The following is a 22669-nucleotide window of genomic DNA, read 5'->3' as shown; positions in this document are numbered from 1 at the left end:
ACTTTTTTATTGGACAAATGAACCAAAAAATGTCAAACAAATCCACAGAACAGAACCAAAACCAGAACCAAACTCCCTAATTCTCACGTGAATATCGCATGCTGGTCGCCATGCTGGCCAATCATAACAAAGCTCTGTCATAACCAGAGCTGGGACTGAGCACTGAAAGTGAAACCTAAGCAGCGAATGGAAAAAAACACTTGGAGTCGGCTCTCACTTGATGCGAGCCGGCTCCTCTGATTCACTACAAATTGCCGGCTCTCAGAGCCGATGCTTGTGCGCATGACCCATCACTAGTTCATACAGAGGCGAGCAGGAGGACGTTTCGTCTCCTTTGTGCTCCTCAAAGTTAATATTTCATCCCTGAAAGATTTTTTTATTGGACAAGTGAGGGTTTTGTTCCGTGAAAAGAAGCTGAGCCATCATGAACCCGCCCTGTGGGAGATGCAGCAAACCAGTTTACCCAACAGAAAAAATTAACTGCCTTGACAAGGTAAGGTGATGAAAGTCTAACCCTCTTCACCAACCTAAAACATATTCCAAATTGCTCTAATAACCATAAAGATTTTGACTATTATTCGTTTCATTTTGTTGTATTTTATTGTTATTATTATTTAACTCTGACTGTTGACTTTGGCAGATTTTTCTTGATGCTCTGAATTCATGTGAAATTTAAAAATGAAAAATCACTGCTCGAAGTTGGCAAACTGGAGGACTAATCGTTGTTTCTCCATCCCTAAATATTGCAATCCTCTTTTGGATGTTTTAACATAGAACTAAATTAAAGTCTGACCATATTTGTGCACAAACCAGGATGGTCTCACACAAAAACACACTAAGAGTGAGATAAAAAAAAAACACATCCGGTATTTAAACCATGGCCACAAACCTCTGTGGCTTCTTGTATAGAATAGAATGATTTATAATAAGATAATGAATAAACATGACTATTAAACAGTTTTCTCTAATCATAGGTAGCAGCTCATTTTTAATCTTATTTACATACTTTTACATGAATATTCATTCATTTGAAGATAAACCAATCCCACAATTCACATAAAAGACTACAGGCGAAGCAAAAGGACAGGACTGGTCAAGTTTAAAAATTCGTCTAAATTGAAACATTTTTACTGAACATGCTCACATCTTGATCCCACTTGTTCGGTGCAGAGATGTTAGAAACAGCTGGCAGCACAGCTGTGGCCTTAGGAGACCACTGCTGAAGTTGATATATAACACTCTACAGTCCTTTGCAAAGGTCTGGAGCCACCCCGCATTTTTAAAAATATTTTTACCTCCAAGCAGCCAAACTTTCTTGTAATCTTTTAAAGTGGTGTTTCTCAGTAGTTCTCCAGGTTTTCTAAAGGCCTTTCAAAGTTTGTCTTTGGACATTTGCTGCTTTTTCACTAATTTTCTGTTCAGCACTCGTACCTAGCTTTTTCAGAGGAATGTGTTTTTTGTTTGTTGAGCCACCTCACACTGACCTATGAATCATTCAAGCACCATTTAACCTCCTTTAGATTGTATCTTTTGGTACTTTGTCACAAGCAAACCTCAGGAAGCACAGTTTGACAGATAGAAAAAAGTATATTTGCAGCAACAAGGTGATTCCCAAAGAGCTACTAGCTGAAAACTTGGCATATCTCAGCATGGTGTGCAGTGTGTCCTTAAAACATTTGAGGAAACTGGACAAGTGGAGGACAAAAGAAGAAGTGTCAGGCCTAAAGAACTATCTACAGCAGATGAACAGGATCTGAAAGTGATGTCCTTAAGAAAGAGGAAAAACTCCAGCAAAGACCTGACACAGGAGCTGAGAGATGCATCTGGACCTTCAGCTGATCCATCTGCTGTTGGCCTAAGCCTCATCAGAAATGGGCTCCATGGAAGGGTGGCTGTCAGGAAGCCGTTCTTAAGGAAGGGAAACAGGGAGAAAAGGCTGAGCTGTGCCAAAGGACACAAGAAGTGGGCTGAAAATCAGTGGCAGCAGGTCTGATGGAGGGATGAATCCTCCCCAGAGCCCGGACCTCAACATTACTGAAGCAGTGTGGGATCATGTTGGCAGAGAACGCAACAAAAGGCAGCCCACATCCAAAGAAGAGCTTTGGGATGTCCTTCAAGAAGCCTGGAGAACTATTCCTGAAGACTCCTTAAAGAAAGGACAGAAAGCTGTCTGAGAGGGTTCAGGCTGTGTTGGAGGAGAAAGGAGCTCAGAGCAGATGTTGACTTTCAAACTCGTTCAGACTCTTTTTTTACCTTAAATACTGTAATTCCACTTATGTTTGCACACGTTTCCTTTTTTCCTGCCAAAATATAAGGAAATGAGGGGTGGATCAAGACGTTTGCACAGTCCTCTAACCTCTTTTTTTCTTTCCAGAATTGGCACAAAGGTTGTTTCAGCTGTGAAGTATGCAAGATGGCCCTGAGCATGACAAACTACAAAGGCTTTGAGAAGAAACCTTACTGCACTATGTGAGTATTTACACCAGACGTCATTACTGATGGATAAAATGAATAAACACTGCAGCACAACTTCCAATTCTGTGTCAACCTCCTTTGAATTATTCTGCTATCATTAACAAGTAGGAGAAACATCCAGATTTAAAGCCTTAAAGCATTAGAATTGAAAAGTTTTTGAAGTTCGGCTGTTTCATGACTAAAAAACCCTGTTGTGACACTAGTAGACATTAACTTCCGAGACAGACAGATGAGCAGGAGAAGCTACAACGATTGGATGGGGGTAAAAAGGAAGTGTGACCAGACAGAATGTATCATGTGATTGCAGCCATCCTTGTGTCTATCGGGAGATTTGAGTCCTGCCAAATATTTGCAGATTTGTTACTTTGAAGACCCCATTAGTTTAGCGTAAGCTGACTTTTGCTGCCCACGTATTCACAGACACAAAGGCTGAATTAATTATAATATAAGAAATTTAATCGATACGTTTGTTTCAATCAGCCAAACCAGTAAAAAGGAAAACATCAAATGTATGAAGACACTACAAATACAAAGACAGCTCCATTTAGTTTAAAAGATCAATTTACAGCAGCCATAGTGAAATGAAAGTCATGAAATAAAAGCAATTTCTCACTTTTGAGTGAAGTTATTTATTGGTAAGATCTGCATTCAATTATAAAAGAGGAGCTCATATTTAGCAGGTATTTAACAAGAGGAAAACCAACGATTTATTTATTGAATACCTATTTTAGGCTTAAAAAGTCTATTCATGCCTACATTTTGTCTTCTGTGAAACTGTCACATGAGATCTTAGATAGTAAAATTACTTCACCTTTTATGGCAGTTTTTTCTTCCTTTTATTTTGACAATTTTGTGTCGCATCGAACATATTTACATAATGGATGAGGAGAGATTATTGAGAAAAATAACAGTATGTAGCTACAGCTATACAGCCTGGTGAATAAATCTTGTTAGAAGCACATCGTTCTCCGGGTTTGAGATCCACCCAGAAGTTTAAACTCTTGTCTGAATGAGGCTAAAAAACATTTTTCTGATGGATATTATTTTATATAACGTAAATAATTGTATTAATGTAAAAATAATTGTGTTTTATAGTTGAAGTTCACATTTAATCCCACTAAATGGTACAACTCTACCACATGTTGATGCAAATTGCTACCTGCATTGTATTTTATTAGCGAGGTAGGAAATATAGGAATATTATAGTAAATGTAAGACGTGTTGCTGATGTTATTCATTCAAAACAGCCAACTACGATATGGAAGTTTTAATATAAATCACCACAGCTGTGTGGTCAGATGCATGCGGCAATGTCTGTGCTGCCTGGTCCGCATCATGTGAGGCACCACTGCAGTTTGATACTCGTGTGCTTTTGGCTTAAGGCTCTAGAAATGTTGCATGCCTTCATTTTCATTTGCTTTTGATTACGGGGGAACTGTCACAAAAGGGATATTGCACAGCTATTAGATGTTCCGAAATGCTTGTAAGGAGGTAGGAGAGGGGGGATGGTGCCATCTTGTCTGTCAGGATTCATTTTCTAAGTTTCTAAGTATATATATATATATATATATATATATATATATATATATATATATATATATATATATATATATATATATATATATATATATATATATATATATATATATATATATATATATATGTATGTATGTGTATGTATATATATATGTATGTGTGTGTGCATATGTCTATGTGTATGTGCTAGGGTGGGGAAGGGTGGGGTGGGGATGGGGTATGCTTTTGAACATGTTTAGCACTTTTCATACATTAATAATGTAGCACAAAGTGCTTTATAAATAAAGTTTGATTTGATTTGATTGTCATGGTGAGGAAGGAGGAGGGCCCAAACACAAGACAACGAGGATGAGGAGGCAAAGATAGGTGGTGGGATGAGCGGTGATTTATTTAAAACAACAGAGGGGGGGGGGGTAAAAGCACAGAAAAACAGAAATGATAAGAACAGAAAAGAAGAAGAAGAAGAAGAAGAAGAAGAAGAAGAAGAAGAAGAAGAAGAAGAAGAAGAAGAAGAAGAAGAAACAGGACACTAACTATGTATGGCACAAATTTCATCCCAGCCCAGTTAAAAAGGACCGACTGATGAGGAATTTGATACGATTGTAAATTAATGTGAACCCCACCCTCCTCTTTTTTTCTTTCAGGCATTACCCAAAAACCTCCTTCACCATCGTGACCGACACCCCTGAGAATCTACGTCTGAAACAACAGACCATGCTGAATAGCCAGGTGAGGTCAGGCCTCTTTTTCTTTGTAATCTCACTTTGTCATCGTGCCTCAGTGTTATCTGTCACTCTGTATCTGTCTCCTTCATTGATTCTCCATCGGTGTCACGGCAGGTGACGAGGACGTACCTCTCAGCTCGTTCTTTAGGACAGTTGCATTCCTTCAATTAAAGATAATCCACCAGTTGAGAAAATACTTAGAAATGGGTGTAGATTCTGTCTTGTGTCATGAGCGATATTGTCTTTGGTAAGATTTAAAAAGACACTCCCAGTTGTTTACTTTCAGTCTCACTTATGGCATCGGCTCGAGTGAAACCCCTCCCTGCCTTCAGTGTTCTTAAACTCTAATCTAATCACACTGTTCCTGCCAGAAATTTAACCTGATCAAAGGGATAAGTCCTCCAGGTCACGCAAAATTAAGGAGATTCCTTTACGGTTTAACTTTAAGGATTGTGCTGTCACTCACTGCAGGAGTTTTTCTTTTTTGTCTATTAAAGGCTGCATTTTTGCAGGATAATCAGATCACCATCCTGTATCTGTTCACTAATAAATGACCATAAATGATCTTTTTCAGTAGTTAAAGCCAGTCTAGCTGTTCCCGGGATTAATACTAAGCTAGGCTTTTCCATTAGGTCCCAGAAACAACACAAATAAGCCTAAATATAAGATATATTTGCATCCTTTTGAATAGCAGCAAGAAAAACAAATGCTGGACGGACAAACATTTGCTAGTTTATCACTATTTGATAAATAATGCAAGTCGTTGACAAATTGTGCCAATGACTGATTTATCCCACTGTGTTCCACATGATGTTCCTATCGTATAAGGGCCTGTTTATGCCACTGACATAACAAAAGTGTTTAAAGTCTGTCAGATTGATCTAGAATTGATTTGACTAGATGGTATTTGGTCTTCTCAAACCTTAAAAGGTTTTACAAGAGAGTTTAAACACTGACACAGCAGTAAACAATCAGAAAATTCATGCTTACTAGAGAATGAGTTAGCACTCACTGTGTGTGTGTTGTAATCTGAGCCTCTGCATTCTATGTTGTGCTGGTCTGGTGCAGCTGGTTTGCATGTCCAGTACAGACTGAAGTTCAGGTTCAGCTTATTAAGCCCCCCTGCAGAGAGCAAAGTATGATCAGAGTCGACATCAGCCCCGACCTCTGGAGATGAGGTTAGGTTTTGGTTTCATGAATTTTCTCGACTGCAACATCTAGTTGTTCTCTGTCAGAAAGACAAACTGCTGCTCTTAAGTCTTTGTTCGAACAACTTTCTCAAGAAAACTAGTCCCTATAAAAACTGTTTATACTGACTCCTATCGATTATACAGGGCTGGTTGGACAGAGAGATCAGTGTAAAAGTTCATAAAGCAGATGTTTATATGCTGTGAGCAACACCTGCTAATGTTCTTTGTATTACAGTTGGGTGAGTAATTGTGTGTAAAACATTTAGGGAACAGTTCTCTGACCGGGACACATTGATTCATTCTGGTTCCATCTCAACCAGGTTGAATGCCATCAGTGCACAGTCATGAAAATGTTTTACAAGTTCAGGTCCAGACACTGGCTGAGTCACTCCAGCATCCAGCCAGAGTCTGCACAGGCACGCTTCGGTTAGTTGTCTTGTTCAAACGTAAACTTTCAGCTCAGCCTGAGATCCTGAGCACTTAGGAAGAGGTTTTTGCACATTTTATCTCCTCTTTTCTTACTCGTCTCTCAGACCATGAGCCAGAAAAAACAACAGGATGATGCTGCCATCTCCATGTTTGAATGCAGAGTCTGTATTTATGAGATAATGCTCAGTGGCTCTTTTTGTGCTCTCGTCCTCCGAGAGTCATTCAGATACGTTTTGGAAAACTCCCAGCAGGCTTTTATTTACATTCAAGTGAGGAAAAGATTCCATTTAGTCACTCTGCCATGAAAGTGAAAGCTGTCCTTTGGTGAGGTTCTCCCATCTCCACAGATGAACGCACCAATCAGGCTGCTGGCTTATTAGCTACTAGTTTGACATCTCAGGCCTTACATCTCAGTTTGGCTCGGCAGCCTGAGTTAGGGATGTCTGTGAACTTCTTCAGTTTTTGGCACTTTGACTGAATCCTGTTTTAATGATTGAGAGACAATTCTTTGAACGTATGGGCTTAGATTTCTCCCAACACACACAGCTAAATCTATGCTTTTCCTAGTTCAGCTCACTTGTGTCATAGCAAAGTGTCTGAAAAGTAAGAAAGATATTTTATGTCCCCTTATATTTATCCTTCCTATAAAGTACTAATATATAACTGTTCCCATTCATTATCCAGAAAACCATGGTTAAAGGGGGAAATAAATGAAATAGGATCAACTTCTTTTAACGCCAGCTGCAACAACACAAACTAGCTCAAGCTTTGGTTAAAATTAGTACAAATAATCATGTTGGATAATTGTTTTATCATGCCACATGACTGTCATAATCAGATCTACTCCGAGAGCCGTTTCCTACTCTCTGAAAGTGTCCTCTTCTCTGGTCTCATCCAACCAACCCAGTTCTTTGTTTATAACCATAAAAGTCTCGGCAGCCAGGCTCGCTCACAGGGGCAGCATATTCCTCATAGCAAGAATGTGACTCACTTGTGTTCGAATATGTATGAGTGTGTCTGTGTGTGTGTGTGCTGGCTTTCTGTACTTTCAAATAAACATTTAGATTTTATTTAACGCTGCTCGTGGTTCCCTTGAAGCCCAAAACTTCTACGGCTCTATGACACATAGCTGCTTAAATTAGATTGTGACTGGGTTTATGTGCGTTTCTGACCCACACTGAGGATGAAATATTTAACCCTATAATGTCGTTATGGACACTTTAATGAATGCAGTCCTCTCTGGGCTGAAATGACGTCTAACCTCAGACGTTTTAAAGACCCCTGTTTTCTAAGCTGAAATGAACTCTATGGACTGAGTGTCCTGAACGCTGCTGACAAATTTGAATGAGCTCCATGAGGAGGGAATTTGAAAAGAACTCGTGGAAAGGTTTCAGTGAATGAGGAAGACAAAAGCTGATCAGTTACATACAACTGGTTCTTTTAACAATTAATCGTCATTTTTTAATTTTCTTTCTATTTAAGGATAATATGGAAGTGTGCAATATGACCTTTAACTGTATTTATCTCTTCCCGACTGCAAGTGCAACATTTGCAATTTCTATAGGTCCTATAGCTATGGCTAATTTGCATTGTTAAATGATTCTGTTGTGTTTTTGAGACAATGCTGCAGTCGGGTAATGTTGAATCTGCTTCACAAAGGAGACCTTGAGTGGAATTTCAAAATAAGATCCACAGTTAAGGACTGCTTGTTCAAAACTGTGTATATTCTTTAAATCACTCGTGAAATTCCAGCTGAGCCAAGCCAGAAAACGTGTAACAGGTATGCTGGTCCACATCTGCAAAGATTTTGAGTAGTTTCACAATCCGTGGTTCAAATTGGGAGGGTGTTTTTCAGTGTAGGGCAACATCTATGCGTCTTCATGGGAACAGAAACCCGTTAACAGTGAAATGTGTAAGCCCTTGTGTTTTTAACTCATAACCATTTGCCGGTGATGTTGTCGTTGTACAATTTTGGAGCCTGAAACTGCAGCATTTTACACTCAATTTTACAAAGTGGGTACAGTCATGCTTTTTTAACCTCATTTTTTAAAAGTCATTAAAATAAATCTAATAGCAATAAGTGGCTATATTACTATCTTATATAGTCAGTTATTATTAATCATGATCTCTTTGAAAGAATCATAAGTAGATAGATTATACTCTCTCGCCATAGCAGAGGTTTGAAATTATCATATTTTTGTGGAAATTATCACCTGTGAGTCATAGATTAATGAATTTATTTAGGAAATGAGACTGATTACAGCTACTGTCCAACAATTATCATGAATTTATCAAAATGACGTGACTGTTGCATTATCAGTAGTACATCATACAAATGACAATACACACACAAGTATCTTTGCAGATCTGGTAGTGCCATTGTAAGAAAAAAAGCAGCCGATAGCCGTGTAAAGCTGAAGCACACAGCTACCTTGAAACTTGCATTACAGATTTTGCAGTTGGTAATCCAGTCTTATCTGGATACTTCTGGGTTATCTCACAGGGAAATATTTCAACTGTTTTTATTGTATGTTTTTGCCATTTCCACCAAAGAAAAGATTCAAAGATTCAGTTAGCATCAAATTCAAAACTGCGTGATCGAAAAAAAAAAAAAAAAACTGCGGATTTGTGGATAAGAGAATATTAGGAAGCAAGTGGCAGCCTAATTTAATTAACACTACAACAAATAAAGCACAATGCTACATCTACTTTGAAAGCAGCAGTTTTGTTCGGATACAGAGCTCCAAGTTGGGAATAGTTAGAGGGGGAGACACAGCATGAGGGGGGTGTCAGTCTCCATCTAAATCACAGCAAGGAAGTAAAATTGGAAAAATAAGTCAAACTGAGATGAAACTTAAATGAGACTGGTGTTTGCAGGCCCTTTACAAGGAGGAGTTTGAAAAGAACAAGGGGAAAGGTTTCAGCGTGGTGACCGACACTCCAGAGATGCAGAGACTGAAGAAGACGCAAGACCAGATCAGTAACGTAAGTCTAGTCCAGATTTCAAGAGCTTTTGCTTCTGCTCACTTTAACGACACTTTTCTGACCCACAACATCGTGACATGGCCAGACACAAGCAGCAAGTGTGCTCATACCGCACAAGTCTCTATGAATACCAGAAACAGTTCATAGGACAATAACAGAATACATTTCACAGCAGGGTGGTAGATGTGCAGACAGGTTTAGTAAAAACACAAAGCTGAGACATAAGCAGAGAGAACCAAGAGCTCCAGATGGCAGAGAAGGATGTCAGAGTGCGATCCTGCAGACACACACAGGCACATTTCTGACATTTCTTCCCATCCACCGAGCAGCAGCTGCCCTATATGGTCAAAGTTTCTCGGCTGTGGACACAAACCCAACTGCTGTCCGCACACACGCTGAAACACACACAAACTTTTACCCTTCTCTCACGAGAGCACAAGTTGCAGAAAGGAATGATGGGTGATAAGCTGCATATCCAAACTACAAATTCTTTTTACTCCTTTCTTTCCTTCTTTTACTTTTATCCTACTTTCTTTTATTCCTTCCTTCCTTCCTGTGTTTAAGTCCCTATTTTTTTTTCTTCTCCCCGGCCTTTTTCCCACACAGTCCTGTTTCAGTTTACTCCTCCTGAGGTTTGTTGGGGACACAGGGGGCTGCCCCTTTGCCTCCAAATATTTTCCTCTTCCCCCAGCCGTTAGCTGGAACCACTGCATTCGATTTATTCCAAAGAGGTTTAGCCATTCTTGACGTCTTTGTGTCCCCTGGTGGACAGTATATGCTGTAAAGACAAAAGAAAACGTGTTTTTTCCTTCACACAAACCATAACAATAAAGGAAGAATGCGTGCAACTCATGCATTTTTCAGACACGTGCACAGCAATTGTAGCCCGAAAATAGACATTTTCACTAGAATAGTTGCAGTGATCTTATCTTGTAGTACGTGCTCTAAATAACTACATCCATAAACATGTGTAACATCTTGCAGCTTTAAGAAAAGAATGTGTATTCTGAGATTCTGATCCACTTTAAGTTTCAAAGACTTTTTTAGAAAACATCTTCATGCAAAGCTGTGTTAGTCATTTCTATTCCTTTTTTCCATTAAGTAGTCATGTTCATGATTTCAGACTCGAGACGCCGAATAAAATAGTTTGACAGTGTCAAACAAAACCGTGCACAGGTGGAAACTTTGTTTTTATACACAAATGATCAATTAGGGGTGTGTATACATCGATTCATGGCTAAAAATGGGAGTGAAAATCAACATCTTGCACATGCATAAGATTTTAGGATGATTTATGCATAGGAATGTGGTGAAAATAGCCTGTTTGCACATTTCTGCCTTTATGCGTGTACACAGTTTATTCATAAAACTATGCACAATTTTGTGCATCGGTTAAAAGTTTCCACATTAATTGTGGACATGATATTGCTCTCGTCCTGAAGCAGAATGATTGTGCAGCATATTCAATAGAAAATTGGAGGAATTTGGTGCACAAGTTTAGATGTTTTTCCTTAAGTCGGCACAGGGTGAACATGATTCATGGGCCCAGGAATGTAAACACTCCCACTTTCAAAAATGTACAAAGGTCTGTTAACTTTCCAACTTATTCAGTTAGCCCTTGTGCACAAGCTCATTATTCCATTAGATATACGATGTACAATCATTCTACTCCAGAAAAGGCATTTCATATAAATGACATTTATGCTCACGATGAGTGCGTTTAAAAACATATCTTTTTCACGAATCTTTAAAGAATGACTTAGTGCGGCTGAAGGAAGTAGGCCTTCCTTCACGGATAACCATCTTACATATCCTTACAATAACACTTCAAAAGTCATTAGGTGGGCCCCATTGGCTTTAAGATGTGGATAAAAACATGATCACCCGTCTTTTGCTGCTGAAGGTAAAATGTTTGTTTCTGGATGTATTCCCTAGATTTTAAAATTTACTTTCTTAAGTCGCATTATAGCCTTGTTTTATATAACCTTTGTTCTTATTAGTGCATAAATAACATTTATTTAATGATTTTAGTATAATTACTGAACATGAGCGTCTTGGTTAAAAGATCACCCGCTGATCATGTGTTTGACTTTGTAAAGAAACACATCTGTGCAGCTTTTAAAGTCTTTTCTGAGACGTTTTTGCATTTCTGGCTGAGCTATTCTCTCGTCATCTTTCAGCACCTCCTAAAATGGTGAGCAGCTTCCCACGGAGGGAGAACGGTCCAATGTGAGGGTCATAGGCCTCGCGTTGATTTAACTTGCGTGTATCTGTGTGTGTGCAGGTAAAGTACCATGAAGATTTTGAGAAGAGCAAGATTCGAAGTGATGCTCCTCCCCCTGAAAACAGACAAGGTGAGGAACATCTTTACGTACCGCCTTCGTTATCCAATTAACTATTTAACTTTGCATATCCGAGTTCGTCTCATGTGTGTGTTTGTGTGTGTGGAAAATAAGATGAGCAACCGCCAAACCCTGAAAGATGCAGTCAGCCTGCTGGACAAATTCGCCCTGCTACTGTAGCACCACCTGGTGGAGGGGTAAGGCTATTGTATAAGAATGCAATGAAGTTCACACATAATATCATAGCAATAACTTTAAATAGAATGACACTTATTTTAAATGTGTTAATTCCCATTGTTAGCATGCCGAAAAGAGATTTAAACACAAGAGCATCAGTGAGGTTCAGCACTGATGATGGTGGGTTGAGGTCTGAGCAGATCGGTCCAGTTCTTCCATCATACTAAAAACTGCCACAAACTGGAGCAAAAAGGTTTCAGGACCTGCCGGCAGTAGAATAGTAGTAGGCAGTAGTAGTAGTCAATAGTTTGAAATTATTATTCTATGCTGAAACTAAGCTATTTAGTCCAAATCTTGCAAAGCAGGCCAAAGCCAAAACAATGCAAGTGTAAAACAGAATATACTTTTTGCATTCATCCATGTGTGGCATTAGGGATTTCTTTAGCTTTTCACAATCAAAATTTCTCATTTTAGTGTTTTTCAGGCTTTTATTTCCTTTCATGTGTCTTTCGGTTCATGATACCCAATAACAACTTAGGTCTACGTCATAAAAGTCTTTTTCCCCAAAAAAAAGTAGTCCAAAGATGTGTGGCTTCCTCCATTTGGTGTGAACATATTTCCTGTGTACAGAATGTGGGTGTACTTGTTACACTAATTGGGAAGTTTTTAAAAAAAAAAAAAAAAAATTATTAGTATATCAGTGCACCTACATGTGATTTGCTCTGTGTGCGTGTCCACTCATTCAGAAGCGTTACCAGGCCTTGTACAGCTACATGGCAGCAGAAGCAGATGAAGTCTCTCTGCAGGAGGGGGATCTGATCTTGGACGTGGAGCCCATAGATGAGGGATGGATGTTTGGCAGTAACCAGCGCACAGGACAGAAGGGAATGCTTCCGGCAAACTACGTCCGACCTGTGTGAAATAAAGAGACCTGCCGAACAGACATTAGAAGTTCCTCCTGCCAAGTGAAGCTGCTGTCAGCACCTGTAGTTGAGCTTCTAAATCACCTTATTACAAAATTAAAAATGCAATTTAGGGGAGAAACATATATATAAAAAAAATTTTTTTTTTAAAGTTTTCCTCCCGTTTCTTTACTTTTTTGATCAGAAAGAGTTTAAGCTTAAATTTTAGAAGTACTGGTTATGGTGGGATGTATATAAGCTAAAAGAAGAAGCGAGGAAAGAGGAAACAAAACATTTACTCTTCAGATTTATATAGTTCATAGATACACAATTGTTCAGCTCCCCTATCTTTACCTTTTATGTGCATGTTTTTCAACTGTAAAGTGTTGCCTCAGCTTTGGGCTAAAAAAAAAAAAATAAATAAATCGTCAAATAAAACAAAGATTTCACAAGTGTTCTCTTCTTTTTAAGTCTTAAAACAGATGTTCGATACAACTGTTTGAACTTAGTAAATGAACACAAATATAAAGCATTAGAAATAATTTTATTCAAAAAAAAAAAAAAAAAAAAAAAAAAAAAACACAGCAAATCACAGTAAAACTTAAATCTATAGAGTATTTAAAATGACAGACTTTATTTACAAATTATGTTTAAAACTATGAAGCTATAGCACCAACTCTTGTTTTTTTTTTTTAAGACAGTATGAACACACATTCAAAAAACCTAAAATGAATGGTTCCTCAGAGTCTGGTTGCTGTAAAAACAGTCCATCACGCCGTATTAACCAGTTCCATGGCAGAGAAGAAGGCCGCTCTCTTGTTAATTTTATTGCGTAGCTTTGGTGGCAGACAGTTGAGCTGCTGCCTGAACAGTTCTGGGTTTCCTCCGATGAAATCCTCACACAGTCTGGGAAAATAAAAGGAACACACACACCTCGTTTTAGATGCAGATCTTAACTCCCCACACACACCGTTTCTATTCATTATCAAGTTACTGCGTCTGTCCGACGAGACACGTTTCATACCCAACATGCAGTTCTGTGCCATCATGTGCACGGACAGTTTCTCAGCTTGCCATAACAGATTTATGATATGTACACTATGGAAGCGTTTAGTTTAATAGCAACATGTCAGTATTAACAAAAGGTTCTTAGGTGTTAAAGTTACCAAGGCCCTAAATTTCAGTTCCCACTTTGATTCAGTATGAAATGTAACTATGAAGTCAAAGAAAAGTATTTGAAGTATGACTAATTTTATAAGAACTCCCTCTTAGACTTAAGATCAGATCATTGAAAAGGAAGCTATTCAACAAAGCATCTTAGTCCCCAAGAGAACCATCAGGAAATGGGAAGTTAAAAATCATTTTTTGGGAACTGGCAAAAAAATATGGGAACATTTAATAACGAATTAGATTAAAATATGTTATAGATTATGTTTGATTCATGATATCTCCACCCAAAGCAACATCATCTGAAATGACATTAAAAGTGAAGAATAATTTGCAAAGCGACAACCTTTGATACCATTATTCATCCACCATCCCCACTAATAGGTACAATAAAAAGCCAGTTAGCTTGACACAGTCTGAACAAAAACTTCAGTGTCTAAAAGGGTCTCTTTGGCCTCCGTTAAAACGGTTTAATCGTGTGTGACTGAATGTAATGGCAACAAGCACTGCATGTGACCAGTAAGCGGTGGAAAGCACAGAAGCCACGTTGTGTGTTCAAACAGATGCAGATATGTGCTGTTCATACCTGAAGAGGGAGTACGGCTGGGTCTGAAAGATGAGAACGTCGCTGCAGTGATGTTCTGATGGAGCTCTCAGGACAGCCACCTGATCACAAAACGTTTTAAAAACCTTTTTAGTGCGCCCAATTTCATGCCACTGACATTTGAGAATTAAAACTGAAATGTTTCAACACCTGTTAGATGGTTTCAAGTCTTGTTTACACACTTAATGCCCTCGTGAAGCATATTTTCAAGATCTCAGCCGACCATCAACATGTTAAACATTAAAGTTTAGGTTTCTGATGGAAAACACCTGATAAATCAAAGAGTCAGAGCCCATTGTTGGTTTCATGTGCGAAGGCATTACCACATAGTACAGGCGCACTTCATAGCCTGAGTCTTTAAACCACTTAAGCTAAGGAATTATGCAACAGTTTTAAATCACCAGCTATAATTGGCTCATTCAACAAACGACCTTACAGAAGTAATGAGGTTTAAAGGTATATTTGAAAAGGATAAACTGTAACGCTGCAGTCTCTTGCTCATGTCTGCAGGGGGAAGATTTTGAGAGAACTGCACAACATCCAACCTTGCTGTGCAACAAACAAAATAAAGTTGAGTTAAAAAAAAAAAAGGAGGAATTAGCCAGTTGTTAATGACATACCAAGTCCATAAGGATGCAGAGCTTGCTGCTTCCCCCAAACACCATGACGTCGCTGTCACTTCCCAGAGATGCTGTGTGACAGACTCTAATGGAAGTCAGACATTTTTACTCAAAACACAACCAGGTACTTCACCTGAAACAGCTGAACGTTTTACTCCAAGACATGAGGCATCAGAAATTTATAAGCAATGACACAATGCCAAGGTGGCTATGGTTACACCTCCAAGTTTGGTCAAATATGCAGAATTTCACACTGCATGATACTGTGTAAGACTAGTTACCTGGGCTTGTCTTTGTGCCGGTGGGTCACCTTGCTCCACTCTCTTTTCATTGTGTTAAACTGCCAGGCGTCATCTAAAATAAACAGTTGTGAAAGTCATGCAGAAAATACAGTGTTTTCTTTCATCATATTTTCAAGATTTATCATACAGAGGAAGGAGGGTTGACTGAATGTGTTGAGAATCAACATTTGTTGAATAACTTTGGTTGTCTCACACCGTTGGAGACCAGTGCTCATTGCGGGGCGCAGACTTACTTAGAGTGTTCCCATCCATGCCGAGGCCGCCGTAGATGAAGAGCATGTGATCAGATATGGAAGTCATGGTGTGCATAGAGCGCCCCGGAGGTACAACAGAGGGGGAGACGTTGCTGAGGAAAACAGAATGCAGGTGTGCTTTTTAAACCACTGCAAACAAGGAGGAAAAAAAAAAAAAATATGTATACAAAAAAGGTGGTGATGCATGCAAGGAGGAAGTTTTACAATCGAGTCCAGGTCCAGGTCTCCAGGTTCAAGCAGAAAATATCCAGCTCTGCCGTTTCCTGCAAACAAAACACAGGGTTCGTCTATAGCGTGGAAGTATATAGTGCGTCGTCAGTGTGCAGAAATGTACAACAAATGGCCAAAAGTATGGGATACCTCAATTTGTCAACCATATGCAACTGCTGAGCAACAAATCTGCTGTGATAACAGGGTCCTCACCCACCTGATGCTTAGTGATAAGGACTACTTCATCTGAAAGATTGAGGTGGAGGTTAAGGTAAGGGCTCTGTACAGGCCAGCTGAGGTCTTACATGAACTGGATCTGACTGTCCATGGGGGCACAACAGGAAAGGGATGTTGAAACAGGAAAGGGCCTTACCCAAATTGTTACCACAAAGTAGGAAGCACAGCATTGTCAGATATCATGGTTTCTCTCTGGACTGGCTGAAACATCTCAGGCTTGATAGAATGACAGTGACGTCCACATACATTTGACCACTTATAACCATTTAGAGTTGTTCAGCTGCTCACCACACCACCAGTGATGTAACCTTTGCTCCCCAGCAGGGCACTGGCATGGCAGCCTCTGGGAGCAGGAGCAGGGCCCTTAACAAAAACACATACCATAATCAGCCAAAACATTAAAACCACCTGACTAATATTGTGTCTCCTGCACGCCTGACAAGGCACAAAAAAATGTTGTCATGTTCCTAAAAATTCTGCAGATAGGAGATACTGTTCTAATGAATGTTTATGGTCTGCCACAATCTTTTGTGTTGTTAAAACACTGCGCCACAAATCGAGGGACTGAAGTAACTCACATATCCCTCTAAACCCCCAGGCTTCACCATCAATGCATTTCTTTGTCTGACGCTTTTAGAGCCATTGCTCATGTGTAAAGTTGATTAACTTCCCACTTTTGAGGTAAAGTGAATGCAGAATAATTTGAAGTTGTGGGTTGAGATAAAGACAAGAAGGCTGGATAATTCCACTCCCAAGCTGCACCCTGAAAAGCTAAACAGCTAAATTAAGCTTAAGACCTCAGTGGCCCCGAGGCAAGTGACTATAGTTCTGTTTAGTTGGAGTTTGTTTATTTGTGTATCGAAAGGCATTACCAGCTCTGATGCCAGTGAAACCATTGTACGGATGAATTTCCTGGCAACTATATGCAGAAATAGCGGCAAGTAAATACGTTTCAAATAAAATTTAAGTCACTGTCTAAAAGTTTAAAAGGAATATAAGACAATAGCTTATGTTTTACTCACCTGGGTCTCCGGCATGCTCCACGTAGCGGAGCGAGTGTCAAAAACATTGACCTCATTGTTCCATCCCCAGCACCGAAACAAAGTGTTTCCAATCGTTGTCTAAAAAGGCAAAATTCAAATATCAAGACTAAACATAAGTATTAAAAAGTAATTTAACCTGATGCAGAGCTTAGCTTTTACCCAAGACATCTCTGCCACGACGAAGTTCGACGAAGAAGTGTCTCGTACCTCCCCTAGAGTCTTACATCCATAACCACCAAAATAGATTAATCTGCAAGAATGACAGTAGCCATTTTTTTTCTTCTTTTTTTAAACCATCCAGTCACAAATTAAACTAAAGACAGCTGGAGGCGTAAAACAAAAGTTCTTAGAACCTTCTAAAAATGTACAAAAGACCCAAACTTCAGTGTGAGAGCTGCTGAAGGGCTCAGCTGGAGCTCATTTCCAGCAGTTTGTACAAGCTGATACAACCACTCTTCATGGGCAGCTTGTGTACATGATGTGGTGCACGTTCCCACAGACAGCACGGACCTGTCTCTGTGCACCCAGCAGGAGTGTTTGTTACGTGGCGAGGGTGTCGTTCCCTTGGTGTCGGTCACCCTCTTCCAGGAGTAGCACGGCTGAGAGACGTCAATGCTGAACATCTGCAGACAGAGATTCAGACCAGTGAGGGGGGCGTTTAATCTTTCCTAATGTTAAAAAAAAAATAAAAATAAAACAAAAACTATCACGTCTACATTTTATTATCAATACGTGAGCCCAAAAATCTGAGTAATGTTCAAAGCAGTTCTTTGCAAACATCCGGCCCACCTCGGGAAGGGTTGTTGCCCATTTTAAAAAGCCATCAGTCCAGATGATCAAGACAGTTAATCTCCCGTGCCCACAGAGTCTGGTATGAGCTTAAAAACACACATCTCTGCACTACAAACACCGTGCTTGTAATAACTTTATTTGGAAACACCGTCTCCATAATCAGACTTGTAAAGCTCTTTTTCAAACAGTGCGACGTGACATTTTGTGTCAGATTCATCTCGCTGATAATCGTGTTACTTTGTCGCCGTTCTAGATAAACTTTCACATCTGTGCTAGCTGCCAGGAAAAGAGGGAGGGGGGTATACGTTTCATCACTGGGCAGTCCCTTTTTGTGCCTCTGAGTGACTGATACTCGAGTCACAGAGGTGAGCCTGTTTCCTGACAGAAATATCAGTGAATCTTTGAAAAAGCCATTTGCAGCTGTTTAGAAGTCTCCAACCCTCAGGAGGGAAAAACATCCCCTCTGCTGCAAGGTAAACAAAGTTATACTCAAAAAGAGCCGGTTTGCATTACATTTTTCAGACAGTACAAATGCACGTTTAAATTAAAGGAGAAACACTTCCATTTGATATGCTTCAGTGGTATTCATTGTCCTTCACTTAGGACAGACTAGAACTGCCACCTCCCTCTTATACGCCGCTTTCAAATCGCAGTTTAAGTTCATGTCAATCCATAAGACAAAAAACACAAAATGTGTCTACAATTGTTTCAAAGTTGGTGAGATAAACATCAAATTTACGATTCAGCCAAATCTGAAATTAAGTCACAACCTCTCCTTCCTATTCTGATTAATGATGTTGAATTGCCTGAAATTGGTTTTGTTTTTTTCCAGAGTGATTTGCTTTAATTCTAAAAACCTTGAGAGATCACCCTGACTTTTGACTGTTGAAAATTTAGTCGGTTAACCTTCGAGTCCGGCTGAAAGTTTGTGCCGAATTAGAAATTCCAGAAGCATTCCTGACACAACTTCTTGGGATGGATTCAAGGTGCAATTTCTCCTCTCACGTCAGTCGAAAACATGGACGCGTATAAAGAACCAGAAAGAGAACCAAGCCCCTCCTCAAGTTGTTATGTAGAAAAAGTTGAAGGTTTGTGGGTGAAAGGAGAGGCTTCCAAAGCGACTCGAGGACTAACGCACTTCTGCTGAAGGATGGCAGTAAGTACATTTATACAGATGTTTATGGCTGTGTGAGGGCGTATGGACACTAAATTAAAGTATAATATTTGCCGTCATCACGAGCTTTAGTCTTTGTGTGCTAAAAATTTGCTGCGAAACACTAACCAAAAACTACAGCCGATGGCAACAAGAATGTCAGTTTAGCAAGCATTTGGTCACAAATCAGAGCATCTCAGGTGTGTAATAAAAATTCAGATTAGGAGAATATTATGGCATTTTGACAGATGTCGAGATACTCCAGTTTGCATCAAAGTGGTGGAAAAATTAGCAACAAGAGCGTCTGCTAGCATGACTGAAATTATTTTAAACCCTTTAAGATTTTTCATCCATTTCACAAGTTTGATCACCAGTTTACATGAAGTGGATTATGCATATCTTGCTAAAATAATACAATACATTTGGACATAAAAAAAAAGATTCAGCTCTTTTTCCAACATGCTGCTTTGGCCCACTCCCAGTTCCACCCTTGGCCCTGCTAATCAGCCCCACCCTAAGTTTTGGACCACCTTGCCCCTTTTCTTTTGAGGATCATGTCATCATTTGCTGCATCCTTGGTCATTTTGATGGCCCTCAAAATAAAAATGGGACCTTATCTCTGTGAAACAGAGGGGTAGAGTTAAGTGGTGGGGCAAAGGAGAGGAACTGGGATTGGACCTTTGGGTTTGAACTTGTTCAAAGCGGCCATGTGCATTTACAGCCAACAGTGCATCTCAAGGTTTAGGAAATTACAACAGAAAAATTTACCATCACAGCAGCAATTTAGCCCTTGAAAGCATGAAAATTAAATAAAAAAAAAAAAAAAAACTAATAATATCTGTGACTGAGTCCAACTTGTGTCGGTCCATGGATTCTCACCTGGTTTGAGTATTCAGAATCGTCACACCCGCCAAAGATGTAGAACATGCTCTTGATATTAGATCCACAGAAGCCTGACAAGTCTGGGGGGACTTCACCGGTGAGCTCCTGCCGCTCCCTGTTTTACAAGAAAAGTCCCAAAACCAAAAGAGTAACAGAGTGAGTTTAACACTTATAAAATCATAAAGACATATTTGTGAAGTAATGATTGGCGAGGGCTGGTTGTAGTTTCAGCCAAACACCAGAGCTGTTTGCACACCTTCTGATCCAGAATACTCCAAACGAGCTCACCACACATTCTTAACCAAGCCTGTGCAGTCACTTTATCTTTGTCACATTTTTGAAGAAGGAGTTTTTACATTACACTTAGCTGACGCTTTTTATCCAAAGCGACTTACATCTATTTAGATACAGGGTATTGGTTACAGGCCCTGGAGCAATGTGGGGTTAGGTGCCTTGCTCAAGGGCACTTCAGCCATGAGTAGAGGTGTAGGGAGAGGTAATGGCGGGACTTGAACTTGCAACCCTCTGATATTAAGTCCACCTCCCTAACCACTAGGCCACAGCTTTTTAAAATCAGAACAGACATGCTCCTGCCCCGCATTCATAGCTTCAATGTCAGGCTGACACGGGGTTAAGCTCAGCTGATAAACAGCCTTGTATCTTACCAGGTCCCACTGTCTAAATCACAGAGCCATAGCTCATCACTGGGTAGGATGACATCCTGTCCGGCAACTACCTGCAAGGAAATGAAGAGCAGATGAGACAAAAACTGCCCATTTTTAGCAAAAACTTGAAAAACAAGTTGGTTTGTTTTTTTTTTCTTTCAGATTAGAGCTGGTATTTTGGTGGCTGAAAACACAAATCTGTAAGAAGTTTCAACATTCTGCAAGCATCCGACTTGTTTTTGTGCTCGTACGTAAAGATACCGTGCCCACAGCTAAAATGTGGTTGCAAAAAGAAATTAAAAAAAAAATGTTTAGAGATGTTTTCCTGTCAAGGCGCACTCACTGGAGAGGATTTTTCTCAGAAAGATAAAGACCAAGGTTCCAGATTAGAAGAGTGCGCCTTTAGTTACCCTTTTTAAACAATAAATATTTAAATACAAACGTGCATGCGTATTTAAAGCCTAGGTGCTTGGGTAGGTTTGGAGTGGAGTCATCTCAGGCATTCGCTTGGATATCTTCTAATAAATACACATCTGGTCGGCTTGTTTATGTGCCATGGCTCCTGCAGATCTGCCTGCTCTGGTGTAATCACGCACAGACTCGGCTCACCTGGTAACCTCCCCACACATACAGCGTGTTGTTGTGGATGAACGCCGAGTGGCTGCTCCTCTCCAGCCGGCTCACCAGAGCCGCATCCATCCCCACCGCTCGGGCTCTGACCGTCCGCCTGCCTGCCTGAGTGTCTGCGCTCAAATCCGGACAACCTTCACCTGAGGCGCGGGTCGATGCAGGGAGGAACGCAGAAATGCCTCAAAAGCACGCACCGGGCTGTCGGTCCCACTGGGAGAGGAGAGCCAACTGGATTGGAGAGTTTGTCAAACGTGTTTTTCAAGCAGCTGTCCCTACTTACTCCTCCCATCAGCAAATTCACCTCTGCGTGCAACCCACGAGCCACAGAGGGAGGGAGCCCTTGTATTCATTTAGAATTAAGAGTTTAAATCATATTTATCTGCTCTGAAGCCAAGTATATATATATATATAATTACTTGTTCTCTGCTTAATAATTACACTTAATTTCTACATGTTAACAACCGGTGACACAGGTGAAAAAACACAATTAACATTATATATAAATCTGATTAGAGATAATCAGCCACACCTGTGACTTTTCTTGTTGCTCCTTTTGATGGAAAATCATCCATCAGGACCATAAGCTCCTCTCTACTGTGCATGAAGCCTGTTGGAAGGCAACAAATCAGTTCAAAGTGACAATAAGTTCAAAGAAAACTTTGCTTCATGAGAGACATTTAAAAAAAATATTTTGTCTACTCCGACGGCAAAATGTTCTAAAAGGCTAAACTTGCAATTTACGGACAACTCAACCACGTTACCGGATAAAACGGATTTATTTTGCAAGTCTCATAAATCAGTATTTTATTTATAATTTAATAGAAAAAATGTATCAAATGTTGAAATGGAGATATTTTACCATTTACTGTAAATAAATAAAAGCTGATGGCAGCAACGCATCTCAATAAAAGTTGTGACAGGTCCATGTTTCCCACTGTGTAGCATCCCCTCTTCTTTTAACAACAGTCTGTAAACATCTGGAACTGAGGAGAGCAGCTGTTGGACCTTTGGGAGAGGAATGTTGTCCCATTCTTGTCTGATAGAGGATTCTAGCTGCTCAGCAGTCCTGGGTCTTTTTTTTTTTCGTTATATTTTGTGTTTCATGATGCTCAGAATCTTTTAATTGGTGAAAAGCACCCAGACTCTTCTATGAAGCCATGCTGTTGGAACAGATGCAGCCCCCCCCATACCATCAGATATACAGGCTTTTGAGCCGAGTGCTGATAACAAGCTGGATCATCCTTTGCATCTTTGTCTCAGTCCATTTTAAATCAGCTTTGGTCCAGAGTAGACGGCAGTGTTTCTGGATCACGTTCACATATGGCTTCTTCTCTGCAGGACGGACCTTT

At 39.8% G+C, this 22669-nt stretch overlaps 2 protein-coding genes across 2 annotated transcripts; one reads left to right on the top strand and one right to left on the bottom strand.

Annotated features, from left to right (window-relative positions):
* Nucleotides 1-269: 269 nt before the first annotated feature.
* On the top strand, nt 270-13213 carry LOC142374059 (LIM and SH3 domain protein 1-like). Its single transcript, XM_075457564.1, has 7 exons — nt 270-493; nt 2375-2469; nt 4656-4740; nt 9233-9340; nt 11625-11694; nt 11797-11879; nt 12606-13213. The coding sequence occupies exons 1-7, from the start codon at nt 425-427 to the stop codon at nt 12777-12779; spliced, it is 684 nt and encodes a 227-aa protein (XP_075313679.1). The 5' UTR covers nt 270-424; the 3' UTR covers nt 12780-13213.
* Nucleotides 13214-13314: 101 nt separating this feature from the next.
* Nucleotides 13315-21545, bottom strand: LOC142374058 (kelch domain-containing protein 1-like). The gene is made up of 13 exons (XM_075457563.1): nt 21300-21545; nt 20691-20761; nt 20023-20140; nt 17709-17821; nt 17358-17448; nt 17178-17276; nt 16444-16518; nt 15913-15971; nt 15688-15800; nt 15434-15506; nt 15153-15237; nt 14515-14594; nt 13315-13667 (listed from the first exon to the last, which is right to left on the bottom strand). Exons 1-13 carry the CDS (start codon nt 21387-21389, stop codon nt 13532-13534), a joined length of 1203 nt encoding a protein of 400 aa, XP_075313678.1. The 5' UTR covers nt 21390-21545; the 3' UTR covers nt 13315-13531.
* Nucleotides 21546-22669: the final 1124 nt, after the last annotated feature.

Source organism: Odontesthes bonariensis, chromosome 23, assembly GCF_027942865.1.
Source record: "Odontesthes bonariensis isolate fOdoBon6 chromosome 23, fOdoBon6.hap1, whole genome shotgun sequence".
NCBI lineage: Eukaryota > Metazoa > Chordata > Actinopteri > Atheriniformes > Atherinopsidae > Odontesthes > Odontesthes bonariensis.
The sequence above is the reverse complement of the archived record's forward strand: the minus strand, read 5'-3'. Positions and strand labels throughout refer to the sequence as shown.

Bases quoted from the DNA above. Each gene is read 5' to 3' on its own strand.
- LOC142374059 (XM_075457564.1), top strand. From the start codon at position 425: ATGAACCCGCCCTGTGGGAGATGCAGCAAACCAGTTTACCCAACAGAA. The intron at 494-2,374 runs GTAAGGTGATGA...TTTTCTTTCCAG, and splicing joins AAATTAACTGCCTTGACAAG to AATTGGCACAAAGGTTGTTT. The intron at 11,695-11,796 runs GTGAGGAACATC...GTGGAAAATAAG, and splicing joins TCCCCCTGAAAACAGACAAG to ATGAGCAACCGCCAAACCCT.
- LOC142374058 (XM_075457563.1), bottom strand. From the start codon at position 21,389: ATGGATGCGGCTCTGGTGAGCCGGCTGGAGAGGAGCAGCCACTCGGCG. The intron at 17,822-20,022 runs GTGAGAATCCAT...CTCTGTCTGCAG, and splicing joins ATTCTGAATACTCAAACCAG to ATGTTCAGCATTGACGTCTC. The intron at 17,449-17,708 runs GTCCGTGCTGTC...TCATTCTTGCAG, and splicing joins TGCTGGGTGCACAGAGACAG to ATTAATCTATTTTGGTGGTT.